Source organism: Trachurus japonicus, chromosome 3 (genome assembly GCF_045865225.1).
Source record: "Trachurus japonicus isolate A0001 chromosome 3, Traja_1.0".
In the NCBI taxonomy this organism is placed as follows: Eukaryota; Metazoa; Chordata; class Actinopteri; order Carangiformes; family Carangidae; genus Trachurus; species Trachurus japonicus.
The window spans coordinates 23,111,576-23,129,852 of NC_140909.1; the positions used below are offsets into that span (position 1 = coordinate 23,111,576).

The 18,277-nt window shown below is 40.6% G+C and overlaps 1 protein-coding gene across 1 annotated transcript in view; it reads right to left on the reverse strand.

Annotated features, from left to right (window-relative positions):
- The window catches only part of itfg1 (integrin alpha FG-GAP repeat containing 1), a 149,605-nt gene that overhangs the window by 56,016 nt on the left and 75,312 nt on the right, over positions 1-18,277 (reverse strand). Inside the window, exon 10 of the mRNA XM_085767318.1 lies at positions 16,498-16,649. Within this exon, the coding sequence (XP_085623444.1) occupies positions 16,498-16,649 (152 nt within the window). The remainder of the gene's footprint in view (positions 1-16,497; positions 16,650-18,277) is intronic.

Genomic DNA, 18,277 nt, shown 5'->3' on the forward strand with positions numbered 1-18,277 from the left:
CACCAGCAAGCTGAAGGCTATCCCTCTGTCCATCAATACTATCACAAGGGGCATTTATGGCATGCGAAGACCATTGCTCACTTAGTCTTTGTTATTGACAGCGGCTTCGTTCACTGTTTATTTATATATGCATCTGATTCATTAATGCACATGATTAGAGGGAGGGTTTTTTGACTGCAAACCTGTAACTAACAGAGACGCTATGGATCAAATGTTCCAAATCATTGACACTTGAAAAAGGCTGATCTGAAGTGGGTGGACTGTGTGTGTGTGTGTGTGTGTGTGTGGATGTAGATGGCTTGGTCAAAGGCTGGGAAATGATCGAGGCTGCAAAGCACTTGCCAAGTGTGTTCCCCCCAGTGTGCAGTGGACATACTGTGTGATACACAGATAGGCACTACCATCTACACAGCTGAACGATGTAATGACAGCCATCATTGCCACAGAAACGCTTTTCCACACTGTGCGAGTAAATGGGATCCAATAATACAGCTGTCCTGTTTCACAGCGAGTCCCGATGGCTGCCACATAGGAGGGTTTTATCCAGGGTGTTTGACTTGTGGGATGAGATCAGAATCTTCTTGGAGACAGAGAATAATGAATTTGCCCACATGTTTAACAATGACATGATGAAAAATGTATCCCTCAGTCTCATGTTTCAGAAAATCAATGAACTAGATCTGCAGGACACCAACACACACCTTCCGCAGCGGCCAAATGGAACCACATCATTCATAAAAAAAAAAACTGGAGATGTGGGGCAGCCAGTGATATAGACCAATTTAAGGGTCTTAAATCATTCATCAAGGTCAGCAAGCTGTTGTACAGTGTTCCCACATATATTATATCTCTTACAGACATTTCCAGAGGTTTTTCTCAGGGCAGGATTCAACACAATGTGACTGGAACTAAGAATTCTTCAATGAAACACCAGCTGCTGACTTCAGCACAGCAGAAGAGAAACAGTTCATCGATGTCACCTCTGATTCAACAATGTGGCTGCAGTTCAAGGCCAAGGCGTTGGCTGCATTAATTAAGGGTTGCAATGGGAAAGGACTACCCACAGCCAGGCAGTAATACGGTCCACAATCCTTCCTTTTGACAGATCCTACCTGTGTGAGATTTCTGCTGTCGCCCCAATCAAGAAAAAAAAGATCAAAATACGCTAAGAGTGGCAAACTCACAGCTGGAACCTCGATTTGAGAAGATTTGCAACACAAAGTAAGCCCATCCGTCACTGAGAAGATTGTGGAAGTAGATTTTTTGCAGGTTTTTGTTACTGCCAGGGTGTTAGTAAACTTGCCATTTTTGAGCAGAGAGGCAGTTTTGAGAAGATCTGTAGAAAAACAGATGCACACTGCTGTGTAGTTGCTTCTAATTTCTCCCACTTAGAAAGCTACTTTTCTACTTTTGCTTTATTTCGTTTTTTTTCTGCATGATATTAGGCACTGAAGTTGCAGTTCTGAAAAAAATGACAGACGATGTTTCAAATAAAGTCTATAGAAACAGAAGTCTGTATACAAATGGTGTGTCTGAGAATGTGTTAACGTGGGTGCACCATCATTTTGGTTCCCAAAAAGCTGTCAGATACATACAGTGGTGTCCCAGTCTTTTGCACCCCACGACCCACAGCTCATTATCTTGCTGCAGGATGAACCCCTGACCAACCAGCCAGTCATCCACTGTTTCTTGTCTTGGCAATGCTAAGTCCTGTAGGACAGTATAAGCATCAGCAGGGTTTAGTACTGCAGTTTTTTGCAATTTGCCTTTGGACTTCTGGACCCAAATCAGAGCAAAGATGTTACATGTTAAAGATGTATTTGAAGAAAACACCGGGGTTTCAGTTTGCAGGTGGAGCAAAAGTCAGGTCTGGGGTCGTAAGGAAACCAAAGACTAAAAACTAAGGCAAAACCACTCTCAAAGATTTGCATGGTTGAAAGCTTCCCTTTGTACCAACTGCTTCAGTTTCAGTGACAAGTGGAAAATTAGATTTTTTTTAATAGTGATCCTGTAACTTACATTTATTGGTAAGCAAGAGAGAGAAAGAGATGTGGACGAAAGGTAAGCAACAAGATGGAGTGGGCAGGTCCACAAAATAAAGTGACAGGCATCTTAGGTTGTCAAGACCCTTGGGTGCTGTGGTTTCTCATCCTGCTAGCCACCATGGTGATGAACACAGGCAATGATTCACGATGACACACCATCAAAGTCAAAGTACATTCTTTGGTAGTGTTACTCCTCTTCACGGTCCGCCTGCCGTCACTCACTCTTTCATTCTCCCCGTCTGTCCCTAGCTGCTTCTTCATACCACCCCCTGTGTCACAAAGTCTGCTTTCTTTAGACTCTGTGCTTGTGTGTGTTGCTGTTCACAAGATCATGCCACACAACGACGATGTAATACAACATTTTGATTTGAAAATAAAATCATAATGTGTAAAGCTTGACATCCATTCTCCTTTCATCACATCTCTGAAAAAGCATTAAAGGGATAGTTCAACATTTTGGCAAATTGGCCCATTGCCATAATCGCTATAGTCATAACAGTAGGTTCATTACCTTTAATTGTAGGTGTAAGCTATTTTCAGTACGGCGGAGCGCAGCAGCTGGCTGCTCAGAGCTACACTATGGAGGCTAAGGGAATTTCTTGGTTTCCCTCATTAAACTCATCAAATACAACATCCCAAAACTCCACAGCGCTTTTGTAGACAAGTTGTGACCTGCACAACCACCACGCTATGAGATAATGACGGAACGATACGAAACGGAGCCGTTTTCGAGGTAAATACAGGGTAAATACGGAGACTGCTTGCTGAAAAACTGTCCCTGAACGCAACGCGCATCAACGGTTTTGTATGAATTTACCTCGAAAACGGCTCCATTTCGTATCGTTCCGTCATTATCTCATAGCGTGGTGGTTGTGCAGCTCACAACTTGTCTACAAAAGCGCTGTGGATTTTGTATTTGATGAGTTTAATGAGGGAAACCAAGAAATTCCCTTAGCCTCCATAGTGTAGCTCTGAGCAGCCAGCTGCTGCGCTCCGCCGTACTAAAAATAGCTTACACCTACAATTAAAGGTAACGAACCTACTGCTATGACTATAGCAATTATGGCAATGGGCCAATTTGCCAAAATGTTGAACTATCCCTTTAAGTGTTGCTAGTTACAAGTCCACATGTAATGCTGCTCATATGAAAGTGCTGTTAACTTGCCAGTAAACACAGCTGGGAAACAATAATGACTTGAACTCTGAATAGCTGAGTAGTTGAAATGGTTGGTGGCAGCGTGAGATAGATATGTGGAAAAGTCTGAATTTGGGTATTGAGCTCAAAGTCTCCATCTGTCACCACAATACTCCAACCCCTGTGGCCTTAAAACTGGCTTTGCTCATGTTTTCACTGGAATAAACCTCCAAAATGACTGATTGTGTTTCTGACTACACTAAAAATGGGTATATAAATAAGACGTGGTCTCACTTCTGTGGGATTATAGTGGATTATCAATCATTGTTTTGGATGGACCTGCTTTTTAGGAATCAAACAAGGGATGCACACATGGTTACTAATGTCTGCTGTAATAGTAATACAAGAGTGAGCTTGACACATTAATGATGCTGTGCGCTTATAGATAGCATTCAATGACGTCATTTAAGGGGAGTGACTCTGAAAAACCGTATGAATTTGTGTTGGAAACTGGGTCCCGGCCTACAAATCATATTCTCCTAATATGAGTGACAGGAATAAACTTGTTCTTGTACAAGTCCAAACTAAACTAACTGCAAAAATTACAATTTGAACAGAAACTGTGACTTTTATTGTACAATATCAGCCACAGTAATAATATATCTCTATATTTATTTTGCATAATTCTCAGTCCTAGTCCAGAATGAATGAATCTACTGATGGACTACTGTGAAATTTTGTGTAGACACCATAACTTTCATTTGTCAAAATGCTTTTAATCATGGCCAAGTACCTGCAAACTAATGACATTCCCATCAACCTCTGCTGTACTTTGCACTTAATGCTGCTTGGTGGTACTTGACCAAACTAATTTGGTGAAATACATTTCAAACAAATGTGAAAAGCTAAATGGGTTTATGCAATGTACAGCAGATGATTTATTCTAAAAGTCAGACTTGTCAGCCACTGGTTACTCTTAGCAGTTAATGTAAAGCATTACACAACCTAGGTATGGGCTGAATTACTAGAAGTATCATATATATGTCAACACATGACAGAGAATAGCAAACGAGAGATGAATTTATGTGAACACAGTGAAGATTATGACTTCAAAGAAGCAGATTGGCTTTCTGTTTAATGAAGCACAAATGCACACCTCCGCAGATTTTTGCTGTACGAGCACTGCAGGGCTGCACGCTAGAATATGGCATAATGACGTTCTTTAAAACTAATCATCAAATGGCAGACATCCTCTTTCATTATGGTAATACTTAAGCAGCTCCTTTTTTTGTTTAGGAACTCATCTAAAGCCAAACCGGCCTCCCACGAGAAAGGCGCACTTTGCGGTACTAACGAGGAAAACGTCTTGCGCTACTCCAGTTCCAACCCTGGTATTAGCAACAAAAACCAGGAGACAGACAGAGCAACCATACAGAGCTAACATACAGAGAGGATGGATTTTTAATAGCATTGCCTAGCAACAGCCTGCTAAGCTCTCGGAAGCTGCTTGGTCGGGGTGCATACTGATAGATGGAGTTACACACACACACGCACACAAACACATACAGACAGAGAAATACTAAAACTTAATGTGATGGAAGTTGTCAAGGCATCAACAAGGTGAGAGACAGTGAGATATACAATACCAAGAGCATCAATGAGTGTTAACAGACTGAGGTGTTGTCCTGACCTCAACTCTGAGTTTATAACATTAATCTGTGAATTGACAACAGAAGTCAACATCACAGCGCTGTCATTTTCACAGTACATCAACCTTTTCACAGGTATATTTGAAGTTCATGACAAAGACAGTAGGAATGATTAATTATCCTTCATTAATGTTGCTTATTGATGTAAACCACTGCTCAAGACCGATTTTATTCTAAGATGATTTAAGTTTACAACTTGTTATCTATTAGACATTGTAGTCCCCAGTATCACATAGATTTTTATTAATAATCATCTAGGAATAACAGGAAAGTCATCATGGATGTTGTTGAGTGAAGTGACAGCTTCACCAGGCAAATGTATTCATCCATAACTAATTAACATTACTGAGTGAGGCTTCATTTTTCTTTTCTTTTTTTTTTAAGAATTTGCGAAAAATGATTAAATACACGTTTTGAGTTTGTAATTATGCATTATTAAGTGTCAGGTGATGGGATAAACATGGCAGTTTGTCAATTAAAAAATAAAGCTACACCACAAAAAGCAGTGCAGTCTGAAAAACTCCCTGCAGCAACAGTAAGCTATAATGTAATGTTGATCAGAGTATTATCTACACATGCAAAATTAAATTTAAAAAAAAGTTCAGATACAGAACTGCCTTTAGAACCACCTGACTTACAATTATGAATATAGAGAGGACAACATTATATTACTGCTGAGTACTTTATCTAATTGTCCAGAAGATAACAATCTCCTACATCAGCGACAGACAAGGAAATCCATGTTCAACCTACTTTATTGCATCTCTCATCATCTGATTATACTGCTATAAGAGACTGAGGCACCGGGCCCATACATACAACTGCTTCTGTAAAAATAACAGCACATTTCACTTCCCTTTTTGTGAAGGATGGAGAACATGATTCTAGATTTCATTAAGTGTGAGCTAATTTTCTACCAGAGAACCCAAGATGACCAGTGTCTGCTTTGGAAGAATACTTATCTCTTAATCTACATCACAACCACCACCGCATGTTTGTCCCATTTCTTTGGTCCAAGTCAAATCTAAATGTACAGTAAGAGTAAATCCAAGTATCATCATAGCTAAATCCGGGCTTAAGTCAAATACAAACCAAACATGGACATACTGTATGTGCGCACGCACGCACGCACGCACGCACGCACGCACGCACGCACGCACGCACGCAAGCACAGTATGTATAACTGTAAAGATCTGTAAAGACCAAAAGAATGACTGAAGCAAAACAGGGTGTGACAGAAAACACAGACTTTTGAAGAACTGCCCTGAAACTTGTCTGTCTCCTGCTCTAAAATATGTACATGTCCACTACACGGAGTAAGACACAAAGAGTAGCTGAGGACAGAGACTGTTGTGATTTTGCTGGGCAACAACCTCCAGATGAGGTGAACAACATTATGCTGTTACTGTCGCACACTCACTGACCTACAGCCTGAAGAGCTCTACACTTAAGTGAGTGTCTGTGCCATGTTTGTGGGAGAGTCGCATCTCCCAAAGGCTTTTCCTGTCCTGTTGTAGCTTCACACTGCTGCTTGTCAAAGACACTTGTGTCATCTGAAATGTGCGTCTGGATGGACATTAATGGTTCCAAACAGTAATGTCTACAAACAACCAGTTATCGGTAGTGAGCGGTGTGTACAGCACGTCGTGATGTGCGGTCATGTCGTGGTAGAAGATACAACAGAAATCACTTAAGTTCAGCCGTCTCCATCTGTGACCTCATTTCGTATTCCAGAAATAGCTCGCTCTCAGCACATACCACTAGATGCGTGGCTACATGTTGCATGTACACTCTTGCATACACACAGGCGTGGAGAGCAGCCCACTGGAGGGTGAAGTGTGACATTTAGACCATTTCTCCTGCAATAGGGGGGGCTCTTATGAAGCCGGGGTGGACCACTGCAACATCAAGCACCCGCAGCCAGCAGGACGCTCCGTCTCCCTCAGGGCACAGGATGAATGGAGAGTGTGTTTTATGTGCGTCTTCCTGTGAATTTGAAGTGTACCTGACTAAAGAGAGTGGCTGGGCTCAGACATTTGTAGCGTCCAAAAATAGTCCTGTAGTCTGTAACGTCTGCACATTTCCGTTTGCTTCAAGGAAACATCGCTTTTATCACTGTCATCACAGCAGAAGGCTCCAAGATGCTGTAGCAGCTTTGTTAACCTTCGACGTCATTTCATGACTATTCTATCGATCATGACTAAATCCAATAAGGCTGGGAAACAGGAAGTTCTGTGAAGGCATGCTCACGCTGTGCCCCCTCCCCCTTCCCCCCTCTTAAATCTTTTTTGGAATAAAGACATAACCGAGCTGAGATCACATTTTGTGCTGATATGGAAATCACAATCTGTGCTTTGTTTACCTAATGATTAGTTGCGGTGGCTGCATGTGCCGCTTCATCAGTGCTACAGCCCTGGAAGACTTAGAGCCCTATAATTCAGCTGAAGTGCTTCCACTCCGACTCTTTATGATGAGCCAAAACAATCACAACTACTGTACCAAGGTTAACCCCACAGAAATGTAGATCATCACATTTGTTTGACTGTGATAAATCAAGACCAGGTCGCTCATCTCCCTTGTGACTGGCTACCTCACAAAAGCACCATCATTTCTGAATGCAGTAGGCAATGTTTTTTCAGAATTGTACTTTATTTTTAATGTAAATGCCCAGTTTAGGAATAGATATATTGTTGAGGCTTATCAATGAGAGCTGGTGAAGGAAATTACATTATATTGATCTATGTATTCAGTCATTGATCCACTGTGTATCTTTGACTGCATAAATCCAGTTTTCAGGATTACTAGACCCAGTTCTAGGACAAAATCTGCAAAAGTAGTGCAGTCGGCCCTTCATTGACAAGTCTAATTGTTTTAGGAAATTCTAATACCCCAGAACATTTTCAAGTTGTCACTATTGTTTTACCAAACTCTTAAAACATGGGGAGCAAGGAAGACAGAAAGTAATTATCAGAGAGAGAAAGCAGCAAAAAGCTATTAAATGCCATTATCTGGGGATTTTTCTGTCTTTTAAGGGATTTTGAATTCCATAATTTATCTTCAGACTGTAGAAGAAGATTGAATAAGTATAGCCTCTGATGTTGTACGATGATGCTCCTCTGCACAAAATCACCAGCGATTACAGCTGAGTGGAGCCTCAGAGGTGAGCTTTTCATGCAGTTAGGGAGCTCTCCTCCCCAGCTCCCACCAGCCTTTTCCAGACATTACAATATTTCATATAACCTTGGCAACACCAACACAGTTCTCCCCATCTCTCTCTCTCTCTCTGGCACATAGTGAACAAACACGGTCCATCTCATGCTCAATCCCTTAGAGAGTCTTAAAACCTTAACAAGGAAGATTTAATTAATTTTCAAAGTAAATGGGTGAGCAAAGAAGGGGCTATTATCTTTATGCTGAACGACGGCAGTTGTGTGTTTCCATGGAGAGAGCATCTCTGGTGGTATTCAGGGAAACACTACAGCTTTGATGTACAAAATGAGGGAGAGAGAAAGAGCGAGACCAAGGGAATGTGCAAGCTGATTGTGCTCTGCATCCATGCACGGAAAGAGCAGGCAGATGGTCAGTATTTTGCTAAAACACTATCCAAATTTGAGGTTACAAGACTTTTTTAGCCACAATTTAGGTATAATGGGAATTTGTCATAGGAACTCATAAACTAAATGCTTTTGCTGAAGCATCCTGTACTGTTGGATCCATTGTGCTACTTGGAAATTCTTATGAGAAATCTTTTTCAGAATACTAGATATACCATGCACCAGCAGAAAATTATTATTTATGCGGACATCTGTCATAAAGTGATGTGTTAAACAGCAAATGCTTCTTGAAGAGTAATGATTTTGCACAGATGGTGCAGAGAAAAATCAACAAGAGATAGAAATGCCAATGTCGAACCAGTAGCCTCATAGAATTTATAGAAACCATTTGCTTGAGCTAGAATCAATTTCTTTCACTGCTGTCATCTCCTGTGACAGCAGTCACTCCCTGTCGTACATACAGTATGTGTATCTAAAAGCCTAGAGGTGAATTATGATCAGTATTTTTCCTCTGACATCAGCTGGTCAGAACAGAGGGAAACTGTTATTGTTGTTAGCAGCTGCTCATACCACATCCTTCACTTTAAACCAAACACTTCACACACTTTATTCTCAGAGGACAGTTTAGCACTTTTACAAGTGCAACAACACACAACAGTGGGAGAGGTGGCTGAAGTAACCCCCCCCCACAACTGCACATGTACGAATGCCCTGTAACTATTGACACGACAGCAAAGAAAACACGAGCCTACACACACAACAAAACACAACATGGGTGGTCGGGTACAAAATACTTCATAGTTGAATACCTTATGAAAAAGCTAAATTACAAAACACTTATTAGTATGCACACATTGCATTTCTGGTGGTTGCTGTTGTTGTCAATTATTTTTGCTCTGGAAACAACACAACACACAAACTCAGTACACTTTAATCTATAAAGAAACAAAGCCTGTATCAAGCTGCAATTTGGCCGTCTCTCATAGTAAAAAACAATTGAGGTAAAAATGTCTTTAAACTCTTTCTAGCCTCTCTGACAAAAAATTTCTGTGATATTTCTGCTACAACAGAAGCAGGAAAACGCGACAAATTGATACGGGTCTTAAGGGAAACATGATGATTATGTTTGGTCTGGATTTTTATCGGGGATCTTATTTTATTGGAGGAAATAATGGGTGGTGAAAATAATTTCATCTGTCCATCCATGAGAGTGCAAATAGATTTTTTACCCAGGCAGGCTAAAGGCCTTTCCACAGTTGGGCCGGGAAGAATAAAAGACAAGAAAATTGTATTAGCCTATGGTCTTTTCAAAAATTTTGCAAAAAAACTACATGATACCAAAGTTTTGCTTCACGTCGAGTGGTTCTTTGCCTCCACATCGTGCCTTAAAAGCATATAACGCTTTTCGGTACGAGTTCGGTACAACAGACACTAATTGAATGTAAAATTGAATGTAAAGGACAATGTGATTACATGAATCACAATGATCTGAGTTCTAGTTCTGGAATCTGGACAATTATCCCATGAAAACAGCTCTTCTGTTATATCTGTAGATGTGTAGTGTTTTCAACAGACTCACCCCTTTAGCCTCCTGCTACAAACATACAGCGGCTAACCAACTGCTACCTCCCTGTAAGCGAAAGTGATTTCACCGGTGAACCCCGTTGCTAGGCAACCATGTCAACACATTCTATGATTATTTAGCTATCACGAGAAAACGGTCTGTGTTATAATGAGATAACGAAATAATAAATTATTGACTGACTTTGTTATCTTGAGATAATAAAGTAAGTCGTTATCATGAGAAAATGGTAATAAGGAAAAATATACAAACGTGGCCGTTCTCGGCTTCCATAGAATCTGAATCTGAATCAGAATCCCTTTATCATTGCTTAACATAACAAAATTGAGATAGTAGCTTTCGATTCAGTGCAGCACAGGAGCTTGCATTGCCAGGCCATGTTGGTGCATTTTGGAAATTGTCAATCTGAAGGTCTCATGAGTGAGTGACATAGGTAAGGTTGAAGAATTGCTTGCAAGCTGCTTCCTACATGCAGATGGCGAACAACTTCCAAGGCAAAACCCTGAGGCAAAAGCAACAAATCCACCCTTTTCAGGGAGAGGAAATTGTCCTATTAGAATTTAAAATCAAGGAAAATGTATGCTTGGTATGTAGTGTGAAGAATAAGTATCAGGCTAGCAAGTGAGTGCAGATTTCCTCAGAAATGAACAGTGGTCTCTGTCTGATTGCACTCTGAGTTGAAGGGTGTTAAATCATCCTTGTGTGCATGTGTCTGAGTGGGCAATGATGTAGCTATGGCTCATTCTAATCTGCTGGTCTCATCTGACCTATGGTCATCTGCTGAGGTTAAAGGTCACTGAGAATGATGACAGCTTTAGCTTTCCACAAGCCTCAGATCTGGAGGAGTGCTGATCTGGCTGAGAGCGAGGCTCGCTTGGAAGGTGATCTGGCTGTTGTTTTTGATGGCTTGAGAAACACATGCGGATGTGTGATGAGACACATGTATGTACGTAATTATATGCAAGTCGCTTAGGGGCATATTGCGCATTAAAGCTGACCTATGCACCTTTTAATCAGTGTATGGGTGTGATATAGAGAAGTGGGGGAAAAAACATGATTACTGCTGGGCATAATCCCATTCTTTAAGGGCTGATGGCTAACACATACAATCCTATACCCTACACAGACACACACAAGCAGTGCCAGTGTTACCCGCCGTAGCTAATGTTATTCCTAGAAAGTATGTATCTACAGGATACTGTGGCAGCAGGTGGTAAATGTGTCCTTATTACAAGTGTGTGTCATATGTCATCTGAAGCTTTGACACTTCTCAAAGCCTCTTATTGTCGGCATGAAAGCTGATGTGTACAGTGAACAGAAAAGAGAGAATTAAAGCTTTGCAGGGAAGCCAAGAAAGACAGTAAAACTGGAACAGGCTTGGTTACATTTGGCTTACATCTGCTGTGGTACTTGGTTTGTCTGTGAGACTCAGCAGCAGCGTTCTTTTATTTATTTGTTTGTGATGTCAGGTTGAATGTACTGAACTACCATGTTACTGTGTGTCCAGAAAGGCTTCTTGCAGTTTGTGCAAAATCCATGTGACAAGGAAGTAAAAACTGGGGAAATTAATTTGATTTCCTTAAAAATATGCACTGAGACTAGATTGCAAATTTTTGCCTCGAGCTTGTTCCTGGCACTTACTGATATTAGCAAATATCCAAATGATCCCAGTTCTGTATTATATGACTGCATTGTCACAAGAACCACCAGGTTGATTACTTCCTTAATTATGTATTGCTGGTACTTGCTGATTATGTCAGGGGAATTCATCTAAACCACATACTGTTAAACAGCCATTGTTAAACCCCAAAACATTGGTCTATACGTATCTCTCGGCTTTAGAATTATTGTTATGATTTTCAGCACTATTATCATATGATTTCTCTATCCTTTTGTGCTGCAACACATCAGACTGGTGATTTATGTTCTACTTCTCTGTAAACACAGATGTTTTTCTCTAATCCAGCACAGCAGTAACACCACTAAACTGCATTATTCATCTAATTTAAATTGCAATGATAATTGTGATGTAAATGTAATATTTCCTTGGCTAGCTATATCAATAATTGAATACAAATGGCTTGAATAGGGTCTGTAATGCCCAATTCAACTGCTGCTGCATAATTCCATTTAATTGAATAGTTGGGGATAATTGTATATTATTATAATTCTAATGTTGACAAATGTTTTGCAGAAACTAAGTACGATTAATGAGAAGGAAAAAGAGGCTTTCAACTATATGGTATAATAGTTACTGTATGTGGCGTATAGAATTCAGAAGCTCTCTTAATTTCAAATGAAGCACTTGAAAAGTCAAAATATTTGTGTAGTCTCTGTCTTGTCTGGAGAGAGGTGAGAATCTGGTGCATATGTGATTCAGTCCATGCCGTGTGGTGCCATTCCATACTGTGTCATCTGCATCATCTCATCATCAGGCGTTTTGACAAAAGTTACTGCTACTCTGGTTCAAGTCTGTAGCTGTTTAACTTCAGCTGTCGCCTCCGCACATCCCAAACACTTGTTTTTTCTGCAAACACAGAAAACACCTATAGGTGTTTGTTCCAGCAGGGAGCAACAACCTTGTATTCTTTGCTGTGATTTAACAATGTTCGTCTGTGTGAGCAAGTGCGTGCATGTGCGAGACAGAGCGAGAGAGACAGACAGAATGTCTGGAGGCGACGTCCGTCCTGTGACCTGGATATAATGTGGACCGTGAGGAATGTAGTTTTAGAAGCTGCCGATGGAAATTACACACTACACAAATATCAAAACAAAAACACACAAGGACATACAACACATTCACGCTGGAGCACACGCACATCCTGGATCTGTCCTGCAGCTCCTAATGACTGTTTCCAAACAGCTGTAAATGGACGATCTGTTAGCTGGAATGATGTACAGTAGGACTATTATATCAAGAGCAGTGTAGCAGCTTGTGCTGTGTTAATCCCTATCTTCAGATACAATAAATATTTGATCTTCCAACAGTACCAGTTATACCTGCAGCTACATACAATAACAGTGACAGTTATGTAAGTGAAGGAAAAGCTGTGTTGTTTGTCTGAGTGACAACAGCAACCTATGCACCACTTACTGTACAGCAATTTAAACTTCAGCTCCAATCTTATGAAATTATAAGTTAAGGACACAAGCTGAAAAAAATAATGTTCTCTATGGCAAAAGTGAGAAATGCAAAAGAGGGAGAGAAGATTGAGAATGCTGCAAAATGACAAGCAACTGAACACAAGTGGTTGGTTCCTCCATCAACTACTGGGCACACTAAGTGTCTGTATCTCTTATTGAGTTGGCACCTGAAATTATGGGGTTTTTTCCCCCAAAGGACCTCTCTGTACACGGCTGCATTCATCTGCCACTCATTGTGACCTTGCCACCAACATGATGCTGCCACCACCACCATGCTTCACTGCAGGGACTGGTATGAGCCAGGAAATGAGCAGTGTCTTATGTTTGCCAGACAGAGTGAGGAGTTCTGTTTAGAGAGTTCGACTCTTGTCTCATTAGACGAGACAATCTTTCCCATCAAGCTCTATGAATCCTTGTCTGATGGAGTGCTGCTGACATGGTTGAACCAGCAGCATGTTCTTCTCCAAGTTCCCTATTGGCCGGCTACTCAGTTTGGCCGGACACTCGTGGCTGGTTAAAACTGATTCCATTTCAGAGCTACTGGGGCCACTCCTTAAAATTCAAAGCTTTGGAAACTGCTACTATGTCTGTGTTGCTTTTTCTGCATGTACCCACAAGGAGAGAGCTGTAGGAGAGCCACTGCATTTTCAAATGTTGCTGTTTTTTTTCCCTTTTAGACTCTTGACTACTCCAGCTAAATGACCTCCAAACTCTCTATTCGTTCGTTCGTTCTGCCCCCCCATCTCTTCATTGTTCCATCAATTCCACCCGATTACTCTCATCTCACACCCTTTCTCCTTCGTTCTTCCTATTTTGAATACTTAAAAAGGAATTTGTTTTGCTGGGAGGAGGAGTGACACAAACCAGCGGTACTTTTATCTGAAAAGTAGCTATAAATAATCAGTTGGAAGGACAAAGGAGGGGAGATGAAGAGGGAACGGGCTGCACAAATATTTGGTTATAGCAGCGAGCATGTGGTTAGATGGAAATCAAAGACCAAAGCGCAGCCCGGCGCAGGATGGACAACATAGCGCTGTGGAATCCAAAGCAGGCGAGTCGATAGGAAGCATTTCATAAAATACCTCAACAAAAACAAAAACAAACACAACTCATCACTCAAACATGACCTGTGAAACCTTGTGCTGTCACTAAGACGAAGCAGTGCATATAAGATTTATAAGACTTTATGCACTGTCTTTTGGGCGCACAACAAAGAAGTTGGTGGTCAAAGCACTGATATCACTTGGAGGTTATGTGCATTGCTTTGGTGCAGTTAAGATATCTAGTTCTCCTGCACCACGGATTCATGACAGAAGGCCTCTAGAGAGAGTTCTCTGACCCTTAAAGCTTCCTCCTTTTTCATCACCCTGACCTCCCTTCATCTCCTCATTCCTTCACCCTCGACCCCCCACTTTACTGCTGATGATGTGACTTTAAATGTTATTGCTGGGGTCAGATTGTACTGGGAAGGAGTTTTGCAATATCGGCCATGGCAGAGCACAGGATTACAATGCTCAGGCTTAAAATGAGAAGCAAATGGAAGAATGGGGGGGAATAAAGAGAGAAGCTATAGCTTGTGTGATTAGAGCGGGTGGGACAGACGACGTTTCTAGATGAGGGTGACCACAAAGAGTTAAGCCTGACAAGACTTACTGGTGATTATAGAGCCCGGACAATAAAGTATTCTTCAAATGTATATGCATGTGTGTGAGTCTTTTGAAGCTGTTCATCAGCTCCTACTTTTTCTGACAGAACAAGCACTCAGACACTCCAAGAAAGACACAGGCACACACACACACACAGGCACATGCACGCACGCGCACACGCACACGCACACAACAATCAGCATGCATAGACAGTCACAGCCCTAACCCTTTCAGATATCTTATCTTCATCTCTAGGGCCAGATAATCCACACAGGTCCTCCAACACACACACACACATCTCCAAGTGTCCATGGTGCTTATGTCCTGGCACATGCTGTAATGATTTTTTAAGGCTTGGCTTATCAGTTGTCATGTCCGTAAACTGAAGAACACACTCACCTTCGCTGTCTTCCCTCCCAGTCAGTGCTCTAACAAACCGGATGGTAATCTCATCTTTATCGTGTGGCAATGTCACCGACTCTGATTGCCCAGTGCAAATCATTTTAAACGACAAAGTCTGCAGCTCAGGGCGGTGTCACAAACGTCAAAATGTCAGCAATCACATTAATTTATGACTAATTAATGCTTCAGCTAATATCTTATGATTTATTGATGAGAGGATTTAATGAATCTACATTGGAAAACTACTGCTGTTCTGTCTCCATGAGGACGAGGGATGTTCTTCAAGAGTTATTTTTAAAACACACAGTATAAATCCACTTATTTTCGGGCTGTGCTGAAAGCATTAGCATGTGTAATCCAAATAGCATGTATTTTTTAAATTATCATTATTTTTCATTATCCTCTTGTTTATTGCTGCCCAGTTGATCAGAGAGCTACTTTGAGCAGGGACTGACAACCGTAAACTATAAGTGCAAAAAGTAGAACATTTCTAATCAGTGGCGTTACTGTTTTTCCCCATCGTGAGAACGTGTCATTGCAAGTACAGTAATTTCACAGTAATTTAATGAGCAATTCCATCCTCTATGTGCCATCTTTGAAAAAAAAAATAATAATAAAGATTTCTGATGTTAAAGCTAAACAGATTTGCATAAGCCATTTAAGTATGCATCTTGAGTTATTAGGTTCCATTCAATTCAATTTTGTGTTCCACTGGAATACTATAGTTAGTATAATCTCATCAGAACGTGTAATGTTACATGACAAACTAAAATGTAGGTTACAAAACAAAGTGTTCGTGAGACTTGAGAGAATGTGGATTTGCATGGAAATCTGTGGTTATTAGTTTCTTGAAACCAGAGTAATAACAATGCAGATCTTGTGTGTATCTAACTGTGTTCAGGCCCTGGACCTGCACATGCTGACACCATGCGCCTCTGGCTCATCAAGTAGGCATAGTACTGAAATGATTAGTTGGAGCGGGGTTCCTACTTGACTGGATTCCAGGGGATCCACTGCCAAGTAAGGATTAGTTTAAATTCAGCAATATCTCATTCATTTACTAGACATTATCTTAAATAAGGGTCTAAGAGGAGCACTTACACCAGTGCTTATATAGTCAAAAATAATGATGGTAATAACAAAAATATTATCTACAAATGAAACTTGTGCACAACTTTTTTTTTCTTCAATGCACCACACCAACAAACATGACCCATTTGAAGTCACCTGTGACAAAATATTCAGTGCAGCACAGTGAAAGTGTGTATGTTTTCCCCTACCTGCCGCTGGTGTTTCGGAGGACAACCAGGGCATCAGGGAAGCCGTCCAGGTTGTAGTCCCCGAGGTGCAGGACTAGGGGCTGGCTGGGTGTCCCTGGCACAAAGCCCCAAACTGTTTCCTTCCGCTGGAACTCTGACAGCACTGGTACCCACTGCAACGACATCCCAGAAAAATTACACATCAATCAGAATTAACCAGAAAATCACTCAGGAGAAAAGAGACACAGTAGATGATGATAACCAATATGAATTCTCTCAAAAATCCATTTAGTTTCATTCCTGTCTTAAACCTGACCATACTAAATTTTCAGCATTGCGTTAGTAGAGTATGAAAGTCAAGTGACACATGTAATTATATGTGTGTGAAGGCCAGTAAACTGATAAGATTTGGTATTTGTACTCAATCACACTGTTGCTGCAAAATATTTATTTTTCAAACAGTAATTCATGTCTTTGTTGCACATCTAGGATTTCTGGGTGGATTGGTACAGTACAACCACTTACACAAAAAAGAAATAAATGCCAAATGTAGGATACAACATTTAATCCCATACTCATATCATTTCTGTATTGAGCATGGTTTGAAGTGCAATTTTAAGTGTTGTCTTACTCAGGCTTGTTGTTAGAAACCAACAAGCCTACCCTTTGAACTCACCTACAGCAACAACAACAGCATTTACTTAAAAAGAAATGCAAATCACATGAATTGCATACTGTTAAGCGCAAAAATTGTGCCATTAAAACCCATTAGAATTTTTGATCTCACTTCCAGTAAAGGATAATACGTGCATTTTGGGTATATCTGTGTGTCAATCTGGGCTTTTGCCTTGGAATCAATCATTGTTACTACTCTCCACCAGATGCCATCATATATGGAGGAAAAAAAAAACATGCTATTTCTACTACGTAGATGGCAATGTCACAATTCGCCCGTTTGCTTTTTGTCACCTGAAAAACCTGGCATACAAAGGGTTAAAATCTTTAAAAAATATTGAACATTTGCTGTGTTTCAAATATAAAAATATAATATGAATGTAATGTATAATACAATGTTTTTATAGCTGGCTTTTAAAAAGCACATTTTTTGTGCTTAGCAATACAAGTGTGAGTAATATTAGAACCGAAATACCATTCTATAGTGAGGACATGCACTCTCCACCACTATTCACCTGATACAAATAAGGCTCCTTTTCTTCATTTTGGCAATTCAGATGGATGTTGGTAATGGCGTGATGGTAATGGGGCCCTGAAGGGGGGCAGTTTGTGCAGGCTACTTACTGACTGATGTTTACAGTATGAAACAGTCAAACTACAGATGTGTCACAGTAAACAACATAATAACAAACTGTGCGTGGGAGACAGTGTTTTGAAGAACCTCACTCAGACCATAATCACTTCACTTAATATGAATACTCTTTCACTTGTCAGCTGATTCATTGCTCAAACGCACTGGCATTGGCTAAAACCTTGACTCTCCATTAGAGCCAAAACACCTTTCACTCACACTCTTTCTGCCCAAGACTGAACCAATGTCTGATGACTGCAACTGAAAAATAAGAGAAACTATTCATTTTGCAGAAGAAAGATTTATTGTAACTGCCCATAAATTCCCTGCGAATTAATTTTAATAGAGACCCAACCAGTGACAGACACGCTGGTCTCCCTGCTTTCATTAATGTCATTGCAATGAATTGTTAGCCAGGACTCCTGTGAATTACACATAATAGAATAAAAAGAGGTGTTACAAGGAGAGAGGAGCCATGGCCAGCCTTAATTCACT